The 15,737-nt window shown below is 40.4% G+C and overlaps 1 protein-coding gene and 1 long non-coding RNA gene across 2 annotated transcripts in view; one reads left to right on the top strand and one right to left on the bottom strand.

The window, feature by feature from the left end:
• Positions 1-1,490: 1,490 nt before the first annotated feature.
• The window catches only part of LOC125929996 (uncharacterized), a 55,504-nt gene continuing 41,257 nt past the window's right edge, over positions 1,491-15,737 (bottom strand). The window contains exons 3-4 of the long non-coding RNA XR_007460027.1: positions 3,105-3,286; positions 1,491-1,645 (exon numbers count right to left, since the gene is read on the bottom strand). This is a non-coding gene — a long non-coding RNA (uncharacterized LOC125929996). The remainder of the gene's footprint in view (positions 1,646-3,104; positions 3,287-15,737) is intronic.
• Positions 7,052-15,737, top strand: part of CA2H7orf31 (chromosome A2 C7orf31 homolog) — a 42,592-nt gene continuing 33,906 nt past the window's right edge. The window contains exons 1-2 of the mRNA XM_049641611.1: positions 7,052-7,366; positions 8,030-8,182. Of these exons, the coding sequence (XP_049497568.1) occupies positions 8,049-8,182 (134 nt within the window). The 5' untranslated portion in view covers positions 7,052-7,366; positions 8,030-8,048. The remainder of the gene's footprint in view (positions 7,367-8,029; positions 8,183-15,737) is intronic.

Below are 15,737 nucleotides of genomic sequence, written 5' to 3'. Positions count from 1 at the left end.
AGCTAGGGAAGCAGAGGAAAAATCAGGGGTTATCAAATCCTGGAAGCTCATGAATCTTAGACTCAGATCTATGAGGGATCTCAAACACACAGCAAAACTCCAGGAGCACTAGCAGAGAACAGCTACTGAGGACACAAGAACTGAACAAGGATTCTGGATACTGAACAGTGCCAGGGACACACCGGAATTCAGGCTAAGCAAGAGTGGAGACTTTGGTGAACACTCTGGCCATTCAGCTAAGGCCATTTCATAAAGGGCCGGGGGGGGGGGGGGATTGAAATAGACCCACCCTAAAAAAGCACTCTAAAAAAGCATAAAACCAAGCCTCATATATGCTGGTAATTTAACTCCTGCTAGAACAAAACTCAAAACTCTTTAAATACCAATAACATAATCCACAGGATGATTCCAAAGTTTCTTACTTGAAAGACTAACAGAAGTAGGAGCACCTAAGTGGCTGAATCGGTTAAGCATCCAACTCTTGGTTCCAGCTCAGGTCACAATCTCACAGTTTTGTGGGTTCAAGCCCTGCATCAGGTTCTGCACTGGCAGCACAGAGCATGCTTGAGATTCTCTCTCACCCTCTCTCTCTGCTCCTCCCCCACTCAACATTGTCTCTGTTTATCTCAAAATGAATAAGTAAACTTAAAAAAAAGAAAGAAAGAAAAACTGACAGAGGTAGAATTTGAACCTAAAGGAGATTTAATGGAATGGCCAACAGCAGAACCTATCCATGACTGTGACCTGAAATTGTACCATTTTATGATGGGCTAAATGTTTTTTAGGAATCAAACCTTTCCTATGCACAAACATATAAAAGAGATTTTAAATTGACAGTTTCCTATCACATTATGGTGTTGATAAACCAAATTATAAAATAAAATAAAAACAAATAAGGCTTTCCCTATTCCCAATATTCAACAAGACCTTACTAGCTTATCCAATAGTAAATACTCAACCCAACTCAAGAGATTTACTTAGCACCTACCTATATGTTTCCAGAGTTATCTAGCTCACTGACATTGGTTTCAAGGAGGGGACATCCAAATAATTATTCTTTTCATGAGTATTTAAGTGCCTCTTAGGTACTAAGTACTAAAGGTAGGCACTGGGAACCCAAAATGAAACAAAAAATACGATTCCTGCTTTTCAAGGTCTCCTACATTACCGAGAGAGGTAGACACACAAACCAAAAGGTACTGCAACATAAGTGCTGTAATACAGAGGCAAGTACTAAGGGGGAAGATAAGAGGGCACATTTAACTTTCCACAGAGAAGAAAAGAATATCAGGATGGCAGAGAAGAGCATAGCTTTAATGTCCAGACAAGAGTGGATCATTTTTTGTATATGTCAAATGAGGATATCTACTTCACAGAGATGCTGTGGGTTTTAAAATTATGTACACCTACAAACACACACATACACACACACACACTCTTCTATCACAGCATCTGGTACACAGTGTATGTTAAATAAATTACCATTACTAGGGTGTGCAAATTATCAATTTATTGGCTCTCCATTCCAAATCCACTCTTCTTTGCCCTGCACTTTGTGATACTGGACTTGGATCCTGCAAAAAGTTCTCCGTCATCAGGTGGCAGAATTTTAAGTTTCATCAATAGAAAGCACTGGAATGACCCCCTGCAAGGCAATGATAACAGTAAGACACTTCTGTTTCAGTTACTGATCCCTTATTATTACTATTCATCACTAGAGCCTGGCATCCACCTAGAAGCGTTCCAACTGGCCATTAGACCACTCTCTCTCTCTACCAGCAGCCATATCCAGCACATAGCCTCCAGCAATGGCAGGCCACTTCCAGAGGCCAGTCCTGGCCAACTCACATCCTCTAAGATAAGACCACTTCTAGAGAACAGTGCTAACCTACACCTCTAACAGGTTTCTTCTCCATCCGAAGGCTGTGTGTACCTATGACAGACACTCTGTCTTCTAAGAAGTTTAAATCTCCCTCTTTTCGTAGTTAACCAGCCTCTACTAGTTAATAATCCTTTATATTAAGTTTACCCTGCTCAAATAATAAGCATGGTTTCTGCTCCTTACTGCAAGTAAGGTCAATATAATTGAAGGGTGGGCTGCTGTGGGACAGGATTGAGAAAGATTAGATTAGGAAAATTTTTTTCAAAATCAGAAGTCAGCCTTCATGCTGTGAATAACAGGGGTCCATGGTGAATTTCAAGCAAGACACATGTCAGATTTGCATTTTACAAAAATCTCCCAGGTGGTAGTATAGAGAATGATAGGGTGAAGGTAAAACTTGGAGGGAGGCAAAGTACTAGAAGAACACTGTGACTAACGTTACTAGAATTCATTAACATTTCCCATTCCCTAGACACACAGGAACATGACATATCACAGGCCATGCCCTGCAATTTCCTTGGCCATAGGAATGTTTATAAACTGCTGTGAATCACTTGTGAGTAGAAACAGCTAAGAGCTGGTGCTTAATTACCTACACTCCCTTCTGCTGCTGCAAACCCTGAGGCCCCACATTGAAATGGCAGAGTTAGGAGACAGCAGCCCTTGAATGACAAGGTGCAGGGTCCCCTGCAGTACTGGTTTATGGAACATAAGGAGAAACAAGCCACTGAGATTTTAGGCCACTTAGATTTGGTGGTTATGTGTTACTGTGGCATCAACCAGCCTACGCTCTACTCCTTTGACCCTAAGGTATCCACAGACACATTTCTACCCATATTTAAATGTCAATGCAACAATTATATGGCATGCTTCCACCTAAATGATGAAATTATTCTTCATACAAATGAATATCCCATCACTCACTCCCCCACTCCCCAGATGACCCTAACAGTCACTATTTCTATTTTTGGATGATGTTATTTCGTCTCCTAGTTTAGTTACAATGCCATAAAAATATTCTGCATCCTAAATACTACATTGTAAAGTCAACCACCAACATTCTAACTAACATTAAAATATTAAAACATTCTAATATTTAGAAAGGTAAGAAAGAAAACAAATTATGTAGTATGTACAAACATTATACAATAAGTGGTTATCTATCACTGCACAGGAAACCATACCAGGACTTGGTGGTTTTAAAGAACAACTATTTTATTACCTTTTGTGATTCTGTAGGTTGTCTGAGATCATGTAGGCAGTTCTTCCACTGGTCTCACCTGGGGCTTCTCATCTGGTTGCAGTCGGGTGACAGGTGAGACTGGAGTCATCTCTTCAGATAATAGGGACATTATGACAACAGGGTCCCTCTCCCTCTTCACGTAATCTTCCCACAGGGTCCCTCTGGTAAGGTAGTCAGACTTATTTCATGGTGGTTCAGGTCTCTCAAAAGTAAGTGTCCCAAGAGTGAGAAAGTGGAAGCGACCAGTCCTCTTAAAGACTAGGTCTAGGATTGGCAGAGCATACTTCTGCATTCCAGTGGTTAACACGAGTCACAGAGCAGTTCATACAGATGTAGGTGGGAACTACACATAAGCATTAATAGCAGGAGCTGTGGTTCATTAAGGGCCATCTTTAGAGCCTAGTCAACCAGAGGCCAGGAAGAAAATATCCAATATTACTATAGTCCTTATTTCCATAATTCTTGAGGCTAGAAGTGCAATGGGTGCCATCTTTAGAGGAGTCTACCAGAGGCCAGGAATAAAATATCCAGCATTACTAATTTCCATAATTCTTGAGGCTAGAAGTACAAGGGTGTTTGCTTCCCAAGGTAGCACCTACCTCATTGGATCGTAACTGTTTCCTGTTCCATATCCCCAGAGATTGCAGGCACTGGGGCAATCCCTGACACACTCTGGGAAATTAGGGATTATTTACCAAATAAGGACATTTTATAAATATCTGCACCCATGTCATTGCAATGAGTACACAGTTCCTTAGCTACTCAAGGCAAAAAAAAACTCAATTTAATATTAAAGTGTCATTAAACTCATTTGTAATCAGTTTAATTTTAAAGCCAGAAGAATATGTAGTTTTAATTATCATCCTAGTAAGTAGGATACATACATTGGAATCAACGAGGTTTTAAGTTTTACAGTTGTTTTTTAATGTATGTTTTAAAGTCACTGAAAAAGACTTCCCAACCCATCTTCTAGGCAAGGAATAATACTCAAACTTTTTCCATTTAAAAAATACTCATGAAGTATGCCTGGGTGGCTCGGTCAGTTAAGCGTCTGACTCTTAGTTTCAGCTCAGGTCATGATCTTGTGGCTTATGGGTTTGAGCCCCACCTAGGGCTCTGTGCTGACAGTGTGGCAACAGCTTGTGATTCTCTCTCTCTCTCTCTCTCTCTCTCTCTCTCTCTCCCTCTCTCTCTGCCCCTCCCCTACTCGTGCTGTCACTGTCTCTTTCAAAATAAATAAACTTTAAAAAAATATATTAAAAAAAACTTAGATATTCATAAAATCACTATGTCAAAGAGAGATCTACACCCCATGTTCACTGCAGCATTATTTATAATAGCCAGACATGGAAACAACCTAAGTGTCCATCTACAGATGAGTGGATAAAGAAAATGTGGTACACGTGTGCTCACAGAAAAACTATTCAGCCATAAAAAAGAAAGAAATCTTGCATTCCTGACATGTATGGATCTTGAGGGCATTATGCTAAGTAAGACAGAGAAAGATAAATACAGTATGATCTCACTTATATGTGGAATCTAAAAAAAACAAACTCATAGAAAAAGAGATCAGATTTGTGGTTGTCAGAGGCAGGGGGTGAGAGGTAAGGGAATCAAGCGAAGGCGGTCAAAAAGTACAAACTTCCAGTTTATGAAATAAGTACTGGGATATAATGCACAACAGGATGACTATAGTGAACAATGCTGTTTGGTATATTTGAAGTTGCTAAGAGAGCAAATCCCAAAAGATTTCATCGCAAGGGGAAAAATTCTTTTTTGAAACAATATGAGGTGATAGATGCCAATAAATAAAATTTCTGTCACAGCCATTTCATAATATATATATATATGAAGTCATTGTGTTGTACCCCTTAAACTTATACAATCTTATATGTCAATTATATCAGTGAAACTGCGGGGGGTGGATTAAATACCCATATCTGCCAAGAAGTACGAGATCCCTCAAAACTTTATTTGGTTCATTATCAAATATCACTTTAATTAAAAGTCTTTATAGCAGATTTAAAATAAAGGTTATAGAGTATAGCTTACATTATTATATACTTCCTGTATATTATCTCCTTGAAGGCGAAAGGTCTAACTTTAACGGTTTGGAATTTCTGTCAACCCAGACACAGTATTCTATGCATACATTTTTTTCATTCCCAAATTTCATCTTCTCTGCTGGTGGGATTACTAGTGACTCAAAGAATACATTAAGGTAAATGAAGTGGTGACGGAGAGAACAGTATGTCAGGAGAGATAGGTGATCTGACTCCACAGGAAGTGGTGACACACCTAAGAAATCAGTTATTTTGAGCATCCCAAGGCAGGTGCTTACTTTTGGTTGGGGTCACATATACATGATCTGACGGCTGAGGAGCGCGGTCAAGTAGACCCAGTTCTGACATCCTCAAGAACCTTTCAGATGGGGAAGCATTTCCAAAGAGAACACTTGTTTTACAAAGATCTGACAATGAATTTTTTTTTCTTGCCTATAAATTTTATTTGGAGATAACAAAGTTAAAAATAAGTAATGCTATTTTCCTACTCTTTACACCGTTTGACAGAAAATAAAATTTCAAACTCACTAGAACCTGGAGACTCTCACCACATATCCTGGGTCCCATTGTGGCCCTAACTTCCCTGGTCTCACAACCATCCGCATACATACGAGCCCATGGCCTGTGATGCAGCTTCAGCAGATATCCCTGATTAAATCTATTGTGTTCAATTATTACCACCCAGGAAGAATCAAGCCATGAGGAAATGGAACAAAGGTCAAGCACAAGAGAAAGGTGGGATACAGAAATTACTGGAAGGCTGGGCACATGAAATAGGCTAAGTTGACAGGGAATTCAATGGGAAGGAATTTAAAAGGAAATCCTGAAAACCCTAGAGCAGCAAAAAGGCAAAAAAAGATTAGGATGGACTTCCATTGAGAAGTTACTTGGAGGGGGGAGGGGGGATAAAATGTATAAAGGGGAAAGATGAGGGCAAACTTCACCTAATTCACAATTCTGTCTCCAGCAGTATTTACTCTTGCAAGCTTAGTGGAATTGGGGGAGAGGTGCAGAGACTATCAAGTTGACCAAGAATATAAAATCCCGACCTTGCCGACTCCAATGCACCTTTCTTTCTCGCATGTCACCTAACACTCACCTAGAAAGCACAGCACAAAATGAATATCCACTGGCCAGCTGATTAAAAAGCTGTTTTAAGAATCAGAGAACAACTCCCTTCTCAGAGGTAATCTCTCTACCTCCGCATCCTTCTGTGTTCCTACAGGCTCAGTTCTAGCCTCTCTCAAAATGTAAGCTTCCCACATCCCGGTCCTTCGGGGGTAGGGGGTGTCTCAGTCATCACAGAAACTCAGGGCTCTGTAGGTGCGGAACCGTGTTCACATTAGCTTCTGGGGGAAAGGGGATGGAGGTGGGAGGGCAGGGGTTGCGCGTAACTGAGGTCATCAAGGTGGGGCTAGGTCCTTGGGAACTGGATAGTAAGCCGCAGCCAGACCTGCCCGTTTGCCATGTCCGCACCCACCCGAGGAAGAAAGAGCCAAGTGTCCCACAGGGCACAACTCCGGAGCACGCGTGCAGAGTCCAGCGAAGCCACCTTCAAAGCGGCCGCAGCCCCCCATTCCAGCAATAGGAGGCGGAGGGGGAAGATGGGCAGGATGCTCTCGCCTCACCAGGGTGTCCTGCCCTCCATCCCGGCGCTGAGCCCGTCCTCAGCCCAGTCCACACTGGGAATGCTAGGGCCGGAGAAAAACCCTAGGACAAGCAGACCAAGTAGAACTCGATCTTCCACCAGAGGACGCCTGGGGGCGGGGCGAGATGTGGGGGCGGGGCCGAGGGACTGGAGCCCCAGAAGAGCCCCTTTCACCTCTAGACTGGGCCTCTTGTCCTCTCTCTACACTTCCAGTCCCGTTTCGGATTACTACCAGTCGCAAGGCTCCTAGGCTGGCTTCCTGCGAAAACTCTAATAGCCTCCTGCCCCTCCGCAAGAATGCATTACCTAGTGCCACGGTCACGGTTGCCGTCATAGGCACCCTCAACCCCACCCCTGGCCTGCCCGCGGTCCCTCTCTCTCCCCACCCGCAGCTGCCCGTAACCAGCAAACTCCCTGGGCCCGCAGGTGTGGACAACGGCGGGATTCCACGCCCCGCAGAGGCCCACCAGCTCTGGGGAGGGCAGGGGGAGACGTGAGATCCGGGGCCGCCCCCCAGGCTGATGTCCCAGGTGCGTCCGAACCCCTGAGTCACCGCTAGGCAGGACGCTAATGGCCTGGGAGGCCCGCGGTGCTAGCCGGGGCGCCTCCTTGGCTTCCCCGTCCAAGTCCGAGGGAAGGAGCGGGATTCTAACCCTTTGGGGTCCTGCTGCACCACTGCTTCTCCACCTCTCTGCAAAGCTCTTCCCTCATTCCGGATCCCTGAAACCTTTAGAAGCACAGCTGCTGATTCTGCTGTGTGATTCTGCCTGCTTTTAAGAAATATTATGGGGATGGGGTGGGGGGTCAGCTGAGTTTTCTTGAATAGTTATGGTAAACTTTGAGGCAAAAATTTAATCTCAGTCGATGTCCATGGAGGAGTGGCCTTGTATGGTTATGGACCTGTCATTCAGTAGTGTTTAGACTGTCCTTAAGAACCTCTTCCACTTCCACTTTCAATTTCCCTTGAAATTCACTTCCATAGAATTTAAGTTACTATTTATTACTGATGTGATATATGAGGGTCCACAGATGGTTTCTTGGTGAGGAGGGTAACCCCTGATTTCTATGCAATGTTGAGTTGAGCAACTTAGCAGTATAAAGTATGTTTCCTGCCTGCCCTGAGGGAGGGTCAGTGTGATAGTGACCAAGTCAGTTGACTATTGGAACCAACTGTGCCCTTCTTTTCTTTCCAGTCTGTGCCTTTCAAGAAACATGGAGGTAATTCATGGCAGGCCCTACTGTTGCAGAGAGCTTGAAGGAGCTGACCTATTGTCAAACACCTTTTACTCTAATGAATTGCACACTCCATTACAAACAGCTACTCGCCCAACTGCCTCCGAGGACAGGTAAAACAAAAACTAGAGTACGTAAATAATTACAAAGGGCTTTAATATATTAGTTTATTTTTATATGTGAGAAAAAAAAAACACTCAGATAGAGGGCTCTTCTGTTTATCACACCTTAGGGATGGCATAACATGACAATTAACTAAACTGTAGTGTCCACATCTGTTAGGAACTTGATCAAAAGTTGGTGTGCATCTTTACAAGGCAGACATCAATTTCATTCACAACATTCTAAAATTCCAGAATGATCACTTCCTTCATTTGAAAATTAATCTGTTTTGATCAAACTTTTTATTTTATCAGGAGTAGTATAAGAGGTTCCCTATCATCCCCTGACACCATCTGTTCAAAAACACTCCCAGAATCCGTTGTTCAAGGTTGCCATTTAAATCTCTGCTTCACCAAATTTCCTGTAACACACTAATTACAAATTATTATTTAAATTGCATCTAACGTATGTTGATTGATTGCTGTTTATGGACACTGTACCAAATGCTTTGTATACAGCGATTCTTTTAATCCTCACAACACCCCTATGAGATAAGTACTATTATTTTCACCATTTTACATATGAAGCAACAGGTGCAAACAAGTAATTTTCTAAGATCTCAGTGCCAGCTCTCTGTATTGTATTTATTTGAATCATTTTGAGGAAAAAGAAAAAATCTCAAAACACTTCGATGGTTAAAAAAAAAAAGCGCCTGTATGGTTATTTTGTTCAGTTTGGTTTGGTTTTATTTATAATTTCACTTGATCAAATCTCTCGTTTAAGAATTCCTTCTTTAAGAAATCATACAGAAAGCCACCCAGCCTCAGTTTACACTTCCAAAATGGGACATCACTACCACACAGGCAGTCCATCCCAATTTTGAATGCTATTGGTTATCAGATAATTTCTTTCTACTGAGGACATTTTTCCTCCTCAATTTCTACCTGCTGACCCTGGTTCTTCTCTCCATGCAAAATAAGAATAATCTACCTATCATCTCCATGACAGCAGCCCTTCAAGAGTTCGAAGATCTTTTTGGCTCTGTAAGAGTTCTCTTTGCCAGGCTAAATACTGCTGCTCTGCAAACTTAACTCTTCCTTCTTGAATCTGGGCTTTCACCATCTTGATCAGACTTCCATGGATCTAGTCCAGTTTGTAAATATGCTCTTTATATGAAAAAAGAAGCTTTTCTTTTCCTAATTATAAAACTAACACATTCCTCATAAATAATTTAGAAATCCTGGAAATCCACAAAGAAAACAAGTTTTCCATTTTTCTAACAAAAGGAAAAGCTATGAAATTAAAACAAAAGGAAGAAAACCTCTGTACTTCCTTTATCCAGAATAACCACCGTTAACACCATGATATGTGTCTTCTCCATTTTTTTAACTTAAAGATCATATTTAACATATTTTGTAAACTGACATTTTCATTAAATGAAAAGGAATATTTTCGTATTTGTGGGAAAGAGGACTCAGCTCACTTCTACTAAGTCAGTCCTTGCTACACATGCTCTTCTGTTCCCTGATTCCCCAAAATGGCTGTCGGTCCTAAATTCCTACTCAGCTCCAAGAGTCATCAGAATCGGACGGGCTTCCCTTGAGTCAGAGGAAACTCTTAGCAGATTGTTCATGATCTGGGGATAGACAACTGTCCCTGGCTCAAAAACAGCAACATAAAATTTTATATTTGGTCAAAAGGAATCTGAGTAGGAATTTAAGGCTGTCATATCTGACTGAATTCACTAACAGCATGTATATAAGGCTTTTCACTGAAATTTTTATCTCTTCTACCTAAATGGTCCTATGGTTGGTTAGTAATTGGCCCCAAAACCTTTTAAATAGCATGAAATTTAAGAGAAGCATCTTTGAGGGGTGCCTGGATGGCTCAGCTAGTTAAGTATCCGACTCTTAGTTTTTGCTCAGGTCCTAATGTCAGTGAGTCTGAGTTCTGAATTGCGATGACAGTGAAGAGTCTGCTTGGGATTCTCTTTCTCTCTTTCTCTGCCCCTCCCCTGCTCTCTCTCTCTTTCTCTCTCTCAAAATAAATAAACTTAAAAAAAAAAAAAGGAGAGAAGCATCTCTGAGAAAATATTGCTTTTTATTAACTGCCTATAAAATTAAATACAATATATGTTCAGTTACCTGCAAACTACAATAAGGTACTCCTTGAAGCAGTAGGTAGGTAGAACCATGTTCCTGACTCCTAATAACTAAAATTTGCTTTCCCTTTTATTCCATATGAATTCTTTCCTATCATAGTCCCCAAATGGGAAAGCCAGGATGATCATGCATTCTCAGAACCCCCTTTTTTAACCCCCTCTTAAAAAGCAGCTGGACAGCATAAAGTTCCCTTTTTCTTCTGAACTGCTCTGAAAAGTGTCATCATGGTAACATTGGAACCTCTACTCTGTCAATGCTGAGGCTTACTTCTTCAGAGGAAGTTCAGGGTCTATGGCTCCCAGCTCAAACCTCATGGTATCTCAAAGCAAAACACAACAAAAAGCTCCTGGCCTTTAGGGTTTACCCTTCATAATGATAAGGATGAACATGAGTCCTAGCATATGTTAGCTCTCAGCAGTTTAGTTTTCTAAACTTGGATGTACTTAAAGGGATGCCTTTTTAAAATATCATAGTGTATTCTGAACTCCGCAATTTTAACAGCAACACAAAATGACTTCCTCACATCAGTGTACTTTTTCTTTTCAGAATAGGCAGCCTAGCTCCAGTGTTATCCAGCACTGGTATGCAGACAGAACACATCAGAACTACCTGAGCAGCTTTGTAAAAATAGAGAGTCCTGGGCTCTGATGTGAGTCTAGGAAATCTGCATTTTTAGAAGTTTTTCAGCTTACTTGGAGAACCAGTGGGCTAGCAGAAAGCACTGAAAACAGTAAGAAAACCAGGACTATGGCTGTAACTTCCCCACTGACCAAAAGCGAGTTACTCTTCATACTTCGGTCACTTTCTTCACTGGTGTATTTCATAACAAGCATAGTAGTCACTATTATATATACTCTGACTTGATCTCCTTTAAAAATATTAATAAACAGATGGTATTCTTTTATATTTCTTCCACTGAAAATTTAAGAATGGCTGATACTGCTATTTAGAATCATGACAGAGATCTGTCTCCTTTTTCCATTCAGTTGGCATCTCCTTATCTCTAGCAAGTTCTCTAGCTCATTAAGCAAACAAACATCAATTAGAGAAGTGCCTTGAGAATTGCTTAAGATTTCATCATTGGTTCTCATTTTGTTTCTGAATTCATTCCACTGCTTTTAGATTCTTTAACTTTTTTGTTATTGTTACTACTAGTTCTCTGCCAACTAAAAATGAGAAAATGTTTGTTCTGAGCTTCCTTTAATCATTCCTTCCAATAATTACTGGCTAAATTCAGCTCCCCCAAGTAGAATGTAATACTCAAAACTCCACAGTGACTCCAAAGCAAGATGCTGGTTCATCCTTAGGAAACACATCTTTCTCAAAAACAAGTAAACATTTAATTTTATGTGGTCACAGATTGCAGTACTAATCATTTATTATTATTTTCTTTGTTATGGAGACATGTATTATTTAAGCTTTCACATTACTTAATCCTAAAACTTCAATATTTATGTTCCTAGTTCCTTCTATACAATGCTGTCAATATTAAAGCTGAGGGGGGAAATGTGAGACCCTAAAATAAAGGAGAAACAGGACTTATTTTTGCATTTGCCTTCTATTTTAAATGGATTCCTACAACTTACTGGCTTTAGATGGATACCAACCCAAATGATTGATTAACATTTTCTACTGGCTCATCTTCCTAGGACAATGTAATATATGGAGGTCAGATATTGAGAAATTGACTCATCTAATTTAAATATAACTTTTAAAACTTAGATATTAAAGCTTAGGTTGTCATTAATCAAATGTATTTAAATATTTTTCACTTGTCATGTCCTCCAAACCGTGTCTACTGATCATAGCCATAAAGCTGGTGAAAGCCTCAGAGGTCTGAGAGCTGAATACCGCCATCCCTTCGACAGCACCCTAAATCAATGGTCACCTAGATTCTCCTTGACTAGCAAGTGCAGAGATGGGCAAACTTACTCTGTAAAGGGCCAGACAGGAAATACAGGTGGCCATTGAACAGCACAGATTTGAACTGCATGGATTCACTTATTTGCAGATGTTTTTCCAACAAATACAGTATGGTAATATAAATGTATTTTCTTTTCCTTATGATTTTCTTAACACTTTCTCTAGTTCACTTTATTGTAAGAATACAATACATAATACATATAACATACAAAATATATGTGTCCACATGTGAGTACACTATTACAAAATAGTGTAATCAACTGTTTATGTTATCTGTAAGGTTTTTTGGTCAACAGTAGACTTAATAGTTAGGTTTGGGGGAGTCAAAAGTCATACGCTGATTTTCAACCGCATGAGGGGTCAGCACCCCTAATTCCCATGTTATTCAAGGGTCAACTGTACTTTAGGCTTTAAAGTCTCTGTCAAACTACTCAACTCTGCTATGGCCAAAAAAACAGCCATAGACAATAGACAATATATAATGAATGGTTGTGGCTGCATTCCAACAGAATTCTACTGACAAAAACAGGCAGCAGGTTGGATTTGGCCTAAAAGCCATGGTTTGCCAACACCTATCTAGTGACTTTATGAGATAAAGCATTCCATTTATAAAAGACAGTGTTAGTTCTTCATTCCATTCAGCAGATATTTACAGGGGATTACATTAAGCCAAGTGCTATACAGGTACAAAGAAGTTCCACAGTCCATACCCCTCTCTCTGAGCTCCTCTCCTGTGTTTCTAATTGGATCCCGCTGCTCAGACAATACAGTCCAAAGGGCTTACAAGGCCCAGAGGCTCTGGTTCTTGTTTTCCTCTCTTGCTTTATCTCTTACCATAGCTCTTCTCTACTGTGCTTCAAATTCCTGGATTCTGTATTATCTCTACTGATTTGGCCCAAAATTCCACTCCCATTTGCTCAGCCCTTAAGATCTGGATGAGTTCCACTCAAATCTCTATACCTTCTGAAAGTCCAAAGCCTTCCTCAAAACTTTACAAATTCCCAGGGTGGGGTGGAGGTGATCATTACTGACTTTCTGACTTTGGTTTTTCCTTTGGTTCCACTTAATACTGCTTCTGTTCAACAACACTTTGACCCAGACGTGAAACATATTCTTCAGTTTCCTCCAAAGACCTCATCCACACAGAGCATTTGTGAGCCTGGTAAACTTCCCTGATCAGTTATAGGTCAAGAGGAAGAATCACATCACACCATACAACACATAACTTAAAGTCCCTTATTAGCTGTAACCTCTGTATTCTTAAAAGTCCCTGAACTCAGTTGTCACTAGGGTTCCTCACTGACTTTTCACCCAAGTGCAGTGTCCAGTCTCCTAATATCTTGATGGCTTCTCCCTTCATCTCCCTGTACTCCACTTACCTCTCATCTTCCTCTCACAAGAGCAAAACATCAAATCCCTCCCACAGCAGAGCAGCTTAGTCAGTCTTAGGTGGCTTGGTATCATACTGACACCCATACTCATAGAGTCTCTACCTCTGTATCAAGTGGCCTAACAAAATATTTTATCAAACAAAACAGATCCTTTCCTAAGAAGGGTTCTAGAGCCAAGGCTGTCAGAAATTTTCAATTCCATAATCTTTTTAAACTCTTAGCCTTTTGACATGTTATTCCCCCACCTAAATGTCTGACTCATTCTTTAGAACTCATTCCCCCAACAGTCTTTCCTCCAAAAAGGAATCTTGTTGGTCCTGCAAGGTACCTGGGGGTATGCTACCTATCCTGGACCACTCCAAGGTCAGGTGGTGGGCAGATGAAAATTTGGACAGAAGATAATAAGAGAGGTGGTTTACTTATAATTTAGCTCTAATATGAGATAGTAATCTTTTGGAGCTTATTGTAGAGATGCTCTCCTTTAGATTTCTCACCTGACTGATTTCTGTACTGCTCACCCCACAGCATCCTTAAAACAAAAATGAAATTGGAAACAATTGGCACTGCCTTAAGGGCAAAAGTGGCTCCTGTGCTTTTTTACCTCTCTGTAGCCCTATTTTCCCTTTTTTTTAATTTAAATTCCAGATAGTTAACATATAGTGAGTATCGGTTTCAGGAGTAGAATTCAGTGATTCACCACTTACACACAACATCCAGTGCTCATCACAAGTGCCCTCCTTAGTACCCATCACCTCACCTGTCTAGCCCATCCCTCACCCACCTCCCTCCATCAACCCTCAGTTTGTTCGCTATCTTTAAGAGTCTCTCATGGTTTGTTTCCCTCTCTCTTTTCCCCCCTCCCATATGTTCATGTTTCTTAAATTCTACATGAGTGAAATCATATAGTATTTGTCTCTGACTGACTTATTTCACTTAGCATAATATACTCTAGCTCCATCCATATCATTGCAAATGGTAAGATTTCATTCTTTTTGATGGCTGGGTAATATTCCATCATGTGTATATGTATGTATATGTATATATGTATGTATATTTATATATGTATATATATATGTGTGTCTATTTATGTGTATACACACACACACACATACATACATACTACATGTTCTTTATCCATTCATCAGTCAATGGACATTTGGGCTCTCTCCATAGTTTAGCTATTGTTGATAGTGCTACTATAAACATCAGGGTACATGTCCCCCTTCAAATCTATATTTTTGTATCCTCTGGGTAAATACATAGTAGTACAATTGCTGGATCATAGGGTAGTTCTATTTTTGAGGGGCAGGGGCCTCCATACTGTTCTCCAGAATGGCTGCACCAGTTTGTATTCCCACCAACAGTGCAAAAGGGTTCCCCTTTTTCCACATCCTCGCCAACATTTGTTGTTTCCTGAGTTGTTAATTTTAGCTATTCTGACAGGTGTGAGGTGGTATCTCACTGTGGTTTTGATTTGTATTTCCTTGATGATGAGTAATGTTGAGCATCTTTTCATGTGTCTGTTAGCCATCTGGATGTCTTCTTTGGAAAAGTGTCTACTCATGTCTTCTGCCCATTTCTTAACTGAATTATATGTTTTTGGTGTTGCATTTCATAAATTCTTTATAGATTTTGTATACTAACCCTTTATTAGCTATGTCATTTGCAAATATCTTCTCTTGCTCTGCAGGCTGCCTTTTAGTTTTGTTGATTTCCTATTTTCCCTCTTATGGATCTCTGGTATTTCCTATCTTGTTAACAACTAGTCACTTTCAAAAAAGTATTTTTCTTCTTTTCTTTTCAGCATTTTGTTTTGTTTTAGTCTGTCTCCTCCAGGTAAATCAATAAGGTCAGACAGAAATAGATTTTAACTTCTCTAAGAAAATTTAACCCAAAAGTGTAATTGATTCCCTTTTTAAGATCTTCATGTCATTGTCTGCTCTCCAGGAAAACCACCTAGACAATAAATATCTGTAGCCCATCATATATTTGCATTATATATTTGCAAGACACTATGCTTTATCTTGGGGATTTTGTGGTGAGTATGGCAGAGTCCTTGTCTACAGTGACTTGTCCTTTTTGCTGTGCTA

Source organism: Panthera uncia, chromosome A2 (assembly GCF_023721935.1).
Source record: "Panthera uncia isolate 11264 chromosome A2, Puncia_PCG_1.0, whole genome shotgun sequence".
Taxonomy (NCBI): domain Eukaryota; kingdom Metazoa; phylum Chordata; class Mammalia; order Carnivora; family Felidae; genus Panthera; species Panthera uncia.
Note: the sequence above shows the minus strand (reverse complement) of the source record. Positions and strands in the feature narration are given on the sequence as shown.